Genomic DNA, 7904 nt, shown 5'->3' on the forward strand with positions numbered 1-7904 from the left:
TTTATATAAACTCTTATGTTTATTTTAACTGCATTTTACTTTTACTATTTAGATAACATTGTATTTTTTTATCCAGCAACTATATTTTTTTATTTAACTAAGTATTATTTTAATTTTTAAAATATAAATAGCAAACGCATTTTCTTTATTTTCATTTCTTTAAAAAAATTTCATTTTCTCAAATCAAATGCATTTTTCGTAATTCAAAAGTTATTTTATAAAAATAAAAATAAAAAACAAAAACAGAAAATATTTTCTCGAACCCCTAGAGCCGTAATTGCGGCAATGATTGCAAAATCAGCTTTAGTAACAAGTAACGAAGAACATTATAAAATTTCCCAGTATTCCGAAACACAAAAATCGATATGGTTTTTCAGTTCATTCCTATCTTGTATTTTCTCAAAAAATAAAATCTGGCTTACTTTCTTATGTCTGTGCAGCCAAAGGGCATCAATCCAAATTTAAGACACTCTTCACTGCAGCTTTATAGGGTCAAATAAGAAATACAAGTTATGAATCAAAAATGTCCATGCACTGTCTTGATCCCAGCAAATAGTATGACAGCATGCTTGGTCCATCAACTTGAATCAAGAGATGATGCATTCTTTGCTTGTGCAGCAGTTTCAGCAAGCACCTTCTGCCCTTCTGATGCCACTACTTCCGATTCTTGTTGAACAGGAACACACGGTCTCCAGATCGTTTCTGTGCCTACATCCATTAGTGCAATGCCATTTGCTTGCAAATCAGCTCTCATCTGATCACTTTTCAAGAAATCTTTGTTTCTCCTCACTTCTGCTCTTTCATTAATTAGACGCACCACATCATCTTCCACCAAACCTGCTCTTGTTAATGCTTTCTCCTTTAGTTGTAGCAAAACCTGCTCCGAAGAAAATCCATCTTTAGAGTTAAACTTTGATAGAAGGCATGAATCTGTAACATCATGTAATAAAATAAAACCCACCCATCACCTCAGTATAAGAGTATGGTGGCTGCAATCCAAGAACATCCAATACTTTCTTTACTTCTTTCTCAACTTCCATAAGGGATTGAATTACCAATAATCTTTGTTGCTTTTGTTGCTTCTTCTGTCAAGTTACAAGAGAAAATATATGTTATCCTGCAAAGAAATGACCATATATATGTAATATATACATATACATATATATATATATAGAGAGAGAGAGAGAGAGTGATTAGCATTATGGAAGATAAGCAAACACCTTTAGCACCATCAACAAATTATTTACTAACTTCAGTGCTTCTAGAAAGGCCCCAGTCAGTATAAGTGAAGTGCTCAAGTCATCTGACATTTTAGCCTGGAACTCACTGCGTAGCTTGCTAATGCATTCCTGGGCATCTGGAGTAGCACGGGCTGATTTGCCATTCTTGGGGCTTTCTGCTTGTAGTTGTAATAAAGCATCTTGACAATCTTTCAAAGTCTGCACAACAAGGCAGGTGAGGATACTTTTCTAAAGGATTGAATCCAGCGAATTAAAGAACTCAGTGTCTTGGTCAACTCAGAAAAACAATTATGTATTTCACACCAAAAAATCATAGTAACACTTTTGAGTACTTTCAACTGTAAAGAGAGGCAAATCTACCAGTAGTTTATATGTCAGGGGCCAATATTAAAGAAAGATGGAACTCCAAAAATTAGAAAGAGGCACACTAAATGCATCCATTTAGCATGCACATATGCAAGCCCTAGACAAATAAAAGAAAAAAATTTTAAGCCTGAAAGGCCATATCATTGTCCTTGTCAAGACATCTGAACTGTGATCAGCATATGCCTATTAACAATAAAAATATCATGAGAAGTGAGATAAGCTTTAAACCTGATATATATAAAATACAGCTTCTGATGCACCTTCCAGCTGCAGAACAGAATAATTGAGAGGAGAACGGTAGTGCGCGTTTATCAAGAAGTATCTCAAAGCCAGTGGATGATATCTCTCAGTAATCTAGAAGAAAACAACACATAAAGTAACACAGATAAAGAAACTCATATCAGAATACTTCTTCTGTAACCTTCACCAGATGAGGGAAAATCAAACACATGATTAGCCCTAGCTTTACCTGGCGAATTGTGAAAAAGTTACCTAAAGATTTTGACATCTTCTCATTGTTATTGGTAACATGCCCATTGTGCATCCAATAACTCACGTCACTCTCTTGGCATGCAGCGCAACTTTGAGCGATCTCATTCTCATGGTGTGGGAAAATCAAATCAAGCCCACCACCATGAATGTCAAATTTGAAGCTTAAATAATGTGCACTCATTGCACTGCATTCTATATGCCACCCAGGTCGTCCATGTCCCCATGGACTGTTCCAGTATGGCTCACCTGGCTTTGCAGCCTGAAACAATTATTAAATATCAAAATTTGGAGATGTAGCCAGCTTTATAAATGGTAGCTGACTGATGCAAAACAGATTGGATTAGGAAGTTCTGACATTATATATTGTGAAACTTTAATTTCAACAAATTAGTATGTTACTTTTGTTATTATTATTATTATATTATTTTAGGGAAAATGCATATTTTACAACTCTCACAAATAATTGGTTGATATTTGTAATTAGGGTTTGTCATCCTTGTACTTTAAATCTGGTTGCCTATTTGAAGTCCCATTCCCAGTGTTTAAGGAATAGTTTTTTAGTCTACAATTAGAGACTAGGATGCATGGACACGAATAGTATGATATAATATAAACACAATGATACGAAAATTTTCAAAAAATTAGAACACAACACAGAAAGATAAGATAATACAAAGATGTTATTATATATACTCCATAATACAATTACATTACTTTTAAATAAAATAAAGATAATCAATAGCACATAATAAAAATTAACCCTTAATTAATCAATAAAATATAATAAAAATTATCCCCTAATTATTCCAATTTATGAGATTTGGCAAGTTGAGCTCCAATTGCTAGCCAAATGTCCCTTGATTTGATATACTTGGGTCATTATTCTGATTTGTAGGGGAAATAACATGGAGATCTTGAGGGAAATGAAATCTACTTGCTTTTTATTTTTGCCAGGGTGGTTTTAAAAATATAAGTTTAATTGTAATTTTATTAATATATGTATATAGGATCAAATTCAAATTGAACTTACCCAACAACTTCATAGGCTACAAAAATGTGACCAAGTAAATTTTAAAAAGTAAAAAAAAAAAAAAATTGCTTGTGCTCAGTCAATTTAAAAGTTTTTTCTTCGGTCAAGCCCAATTTTATAGTTTAATGCCCTGCTGTCCTACTATCTAAAGCTCATTTTCTCCATTGTTTTCACTCCTCACCACACACTATCACAACAACCACAGCAATTTGGTGTGCGCACAACAACCACAGCAACTTGCTTTAGCACAGTGCTGCAATTCCTTCCTGTCCCTCCTTTTAGCTAAATTGAGGTAAACATTGGGAAACTTTTATGATTTATATAGAAATTTGGGAAGGAAGGGGTTTGATGGAAATTTGAGGGAGAAATTTCTAGAAAAAATAGATAAAAATAATTAATGTAAAATGGTTAAAAAAATTAATTTTATTACTTATTAACATTTTTGGTATTTATTAATCTATATTTTTGTATTTTATTTTTATATCTGTTTCTTTTGATGTTTGTATTGTTGCTATTTTTTGTTAGATTAATTTTATCTTATTATTTTTCTAACTAACTAGCAATTCAAATGTCATCCATTGCTTAATAAATCAAAAATAAAAAAAAATGATGAGATAAATGTCAAATTAATTTATGTACAAAAATTTTTTAAAATTTACTTAATAAAATTGAGCGTTTTACAATCTTTTACTCTTAGGATTAAAAACTAAAAGCTAGTAAAATAGACAACTTTTTGAATATTAATATTTTACCATAATATTAAAAAAGTTGTGAATAATTCCTTTTATCATATAAAAAAGAACATTAACTGTTATAAATACTTTAAATATCATAAAATGAGTTTTTACGACTATAATTATATTTACTTTGCTATAAAGCACAAACATGTAGGAATGCCTCATGTACTTGTGTCATATGAGTTATGTATTTGACATGGAGGGACACATCAAAAAAATAATAAAATATTACGACACGGTCAAACCATGAAAAAAGACAAAACAAAAATGGGCTAGACACGACAGTAAAAATTCTTTCATTCACCAGGAAAAAAGAAGGAAAAGAGGAGAGAAATGTTTAGTACAATATAATCTATTTTATATTCAAAGTAGAGATAAAAAATGATTGGAAGGTGAAATGATCAAGGGAAGGAATGGACAGAGTTGCAACACTATGATGAACCAAGCAGCAGTTGCTAGACCATTAGTGTGTGGTGAGGAAGATGTAGAATATGACCTTTCTATAGTAAGGCTAGAGGGAATCAAACTATAAATTTGGGTTTGACCAAAAAAAAAAAAAACACTTTAAAATTGGGCTCAGCCACTTTTTGTTGAAATCTTTAAAGTTTATTGGCTCACAATTTTTAAGGCCATAAAGTTAGTGGGTTAGATTAATTTGAATATATTAATAAAATTATAATTAAAAAAATACTTTTTAAATAGATTCTACGAGATTTGAGAATTTTTATTGCATATTATCTATATTTTAGTAAAAATTAATGAAATTATTACATACAACAAATATTTTTTATATTATTCTTTTACTTTCGTATTCATCGTATTCTCATGCCGTGTTCTAATTTTTTTAAAATTGTTGCATTCTCATGTGCATATCATCATATCATTTTAGTGTCTTGTGTCCATGTTTGTGCTTTTAGGTACTTCATTTTATATAGTGTAAAATTAAAAAAATAATCATGACCACAATGACTGCAATGGCATCCATTACGTCCACAATTGCGAGAAACGTAATGCCACCAAAAGCTAGGCCACAACCAAAATCAAAATCCCTGCTCCTTAGATAAATATAATAATTGAGCCTAATCAAGGGGATCTTGAGTAACTAAATTTTTTTCAAGACAAGCTTGAGCACAAAAATACTAAAGCTCAAACAAGATCAAGCCAACCTCAAGAAGCCTTGAGGTTTTGAAAGGAAATAAGCTCAAGCCTATTGGCTAGCTTGGCTTGATTACACCCCTAAACTGTATGAGTACGGTAAGTAGGTTTCGAACCTTCCATAATGCAAAGTCAAAAGGATTACGCTTCCTTGAGTCAACAGTAACACGTTCACCAGCTCTATTATTTTCCATCTTCTGCCCAGATAACTTGCCATAATTTGGGAATTTATCAACAGCGAAAAACACATCCCCATCAACCGCATATCCAAAGTCTTTGTTTATAATCTGCAGAATAAAAATATTGGGAAAGTTATTGGGGGAAAAACTGCGTAGGAAGCATTGCCTTTACACATAGCATGAGGGAAAAGAAATAAAAGTGTCATTACCAATATTTAGCTAAAACACAACAGAAAAATGTAAAAAAGAAAGGAAACATTGAGACAAAATCAAGTGTGTATTATTGCAATATATTTTAAAAGGTAAAGTTGGGGTGGATTGTAGCTCTCACAAAACGAAGCCTATCTCTGTGGAATATATGTAATAAACTTCATGTCCCACAGCTCAACAACTCTCAACAACGTAATTAAGCAACTTCAGCTCAATATAAAGTGGCAGGTTCACAAAAAATTGAAAAGCACTCTTCTAGTTCTTTATGATTGATATTAAAAGGATAACTTCTAAAATGCCACTTATAAGAACAGAGCATGGGCCATTGCATACACTTCCTTTGACTAGATCATTGATAATCATAGGGCAGATGTAGAGAAACTAGAAGCATATGGTAGACAAAAATGACATGCTTGATAACAGCTATCTATCAAAACAATATGATAAATGAGCCGACAATATAACTTCCAATTATTTCTATTTAAATGTTTAATCTTTTTGTTAATACAAAATACATACATGCATGCATGCACACAAAGATACATAAAGTGTTATCATGGGTTTCTCTGAACATATAATTATTAATACTAGGAGAATTCCCCAAAAGTGGCAACAGATTGCAACAGTGCGCTTGATCATGAATAGGTGCACTACATTTCCACATAAAGAGAAAGTGATAGAGAGATGCAAGGTTGCAATAGGGAGAGATGAATTGTGATATCTATATGTCTACAAAAAAAAAAAAAGCATATTCAGAGGAAGAAAACCTGAGTTATCATATCTTTGATCTGCCCAATGTGGTCAGACACACGCGGCTCATGTGTTGGAGAAAGACACTGTAAATCAGCCATATCTACATTATATTCTTTACAGTATCGGTCACTCAAACTTAAAGGATCTTCTCCAGTCTCATTAGCCCGACGAATTATCTGAAGAAGTCCAACCGTTAGCACACTCAACATAAAATGATGAATACATAATGGGTTGTTGAGAGATGAGTGATGGACTAGTAGTCAGAAAGCAAAGGTAATAAAAAAAAATAGCAGCAAGAGGAATACATTCCCTCTAAAACAGCTACACTCAGCAGGACAGAATGCTCTTAAACAAGTTCAAAACAAATTAACATGTCATACAGAAGTCCTTAAGCATTTATTCAAGCCAACTGTTGACATATTTGGTAAGCAAATTATTCAAATAAATTTAAAAGGATAAAACAAAAAACTAAGTTGTGGTTTCAGATCTCCCGTATGTGCAAATGAATATATATCAATTTTAATGCATTGCATTAAAATGAGAAGGTATCACAGCATTAAAAAAAAAAAAAAACAACAACAATGAAATTGCTCTCTACGAAAAAAGCAATACCTTATCATCAACATCAGTAAAATTCCGCACATAAGTAACCTCATAGCCCAAGTGTTGTAAGTACCTATATAATTCCAATCCACAATTTATTCAGCAACCAATTATATTTAAAAGGAAAAAAAAAAAGAAAAGGAGTTCTTTCGGTGAAAAAATTATACAGACCTGTAAAGGACATCAAAGGCAACGGCAGCACGAGCATGGCCGAGGTGGCTGAAATCGTAGGCAGTGACACCGCAGACATACATGCAAACTTTTCCAGGGGTTTTGGGCTTGAAGACCTCTTTTTGCTGAGTCATGGTATTGTAAACAACGAATTGGAACACTTCGGTTTCCTTCTTTGCCATTGTTTTAGGGGCTTTTTTCTGGTTTGTTTCTTGCTTTGAGAGATCCATGCGCAGATTAAAACGACAAAACTCCCCCCCCCCCAACCTCTAAATGGATTTTGTATCTGCGTTAATTTCAGATTTCAACTTACGTTAGACAAAATAACTGATTCAATTCGGATTCATTTAGTTTTTTAGGTTTCAAAGAAAATTTAGGGAAGCTATGGAGATAAAAAACTAATCAGAGAAGGAAAGAAGATAAATGAGCTAAATTGAGATGGAATTAAGGATTGCAAACCCTAATCATTGCACAAATTAAGGTAAGATTGTTTTAGGACAAGAAAAATTAAACAGAAGCAACGTTACCAAAGTACCTGTGCAGTTAGCACCGACTTTGGGGAAACGAAGGTTCAACTGCGTGACAGCTACTCTTGCAATGCTTTTCCAGTCTGCATTCACCCGATTTTGACGGCCTTCTATTCCAGTTCCTCACGCCCCACCTATCCTTGATAACAGCAGGCCCATCAGAGTAAATACTTATAGCAAGAAATTAAAGTGCGAATCCTAAAACCGTGTTATCCTCCCTTATTCTGTTTTTACAAGAAGCGATTACTTAAATTTAATAATTCAAAATTTATTAATTAAAAAGGTTAAAAAGTTAAATTTATTTTTTAAAAAAAGTAAATTTTTTTTCAAAAAAATCAAAAAAATTATTTTTTATCAAAATTATGTTTTTATTTATTCGAAAAAAAAAGGGAAAAATAAAGAGAAAAAAAAGGATTAAGGAAAACCATAGAAAAGAGAAA

At 32.5% G+C, this 7904-nt stretch overlaps 1 protein-coding gene across 4 annotated transcripts; it reads right to left on the reverse strand.

Moving 5' to 3' along the window:
- Positions 1 to 302: 302 nt before the first annotated feature.
- On the reverse strand, positions 303 to 7690 carry LOC111317796 (cysteine--tRNA ligase 2, cytoplasmic-like). 4 transcript variants are annotated; one of them, XM_022920228.2, is made up of 10 exons: positions 7473 to 7690; positions 6938 to 7223; positions 6776 to 6839; positions 6178 to 6339; positions 5138 to 5308; positions 2077 to 2358; positions 1836 to 1961; positions 1221 to 1439; positions 969 to 1085; positions 303 to 877 (listed from the first exon to the last, which is right to left on the reverse strand). In XM_022920228.2, the coding sequence occupies exons 2-10, from the start codon at positions 7165 to 7167 to the stop codon at positions 578 to 580; spliced, it is 1671 nt and encodes a 556-aa protein (XP_022775963.2). In that variant the 5' UTR covers positions 7168 to 7223; positions 7473 to 7690; the 3' UTR covers positions 303 to 577. The 4 variants fall into 4 exon arrangements, with proteins under 4 accessions (XP_022775963.2, XP_022775965.2, XP_022775966.2 ...); XM_022920230.2 differs by having other exon boundaries at positions 962 to 1085; positions 7473 to 7655; XM_022920231.2 differs by lacking the exon at positions 2077 to 2358 and having other exon boundaries at positions 7473 to 7655.
- Between the last annotated feature and the right edge of the window lie 214 nt (positions 7691 to 7904).

This window comes from Durio zibethinus, chromosome 2 (assembly GCF_047325235.1).
Source record: "Durio zibethinus cultivar Kanyao isolate XHJ-2024 chromosome 2, ASM4732523v1, whole genome shotgun sequence".
Classification (NCBI taxonomy): Eukaryota; Viridiplantae; Streptophyta; class Magnoliopsida; order Malvales; family Malvaceae; genus Durio; species Durio zibethinus.

Bases quoted from the DNA above. Each gene is read 5' to 3' on its own strand.
- LOC111317796 (XM_022920228.2), bottom strand. From the start codon at position 7,167: ATGGATCTCTCAAAGCAAGAAACAAACCAGAAAAAAGCCCCTAAAACA. The intron at 5,309-6,177 runs GTTTTCTTCCTC...TTTATTCTGCAG, and splicing joins TCAAAGATATGATAACTCAG to ATTATAAACAAAGACTTTGG. The intron at 1,962-2,076 runs GTAAAGCTAGGG...GTTTTCTTCTAG, and splicing joins ACTTTTTCACAATTCGCCAG to ATTACTGAGAGATATCATCC.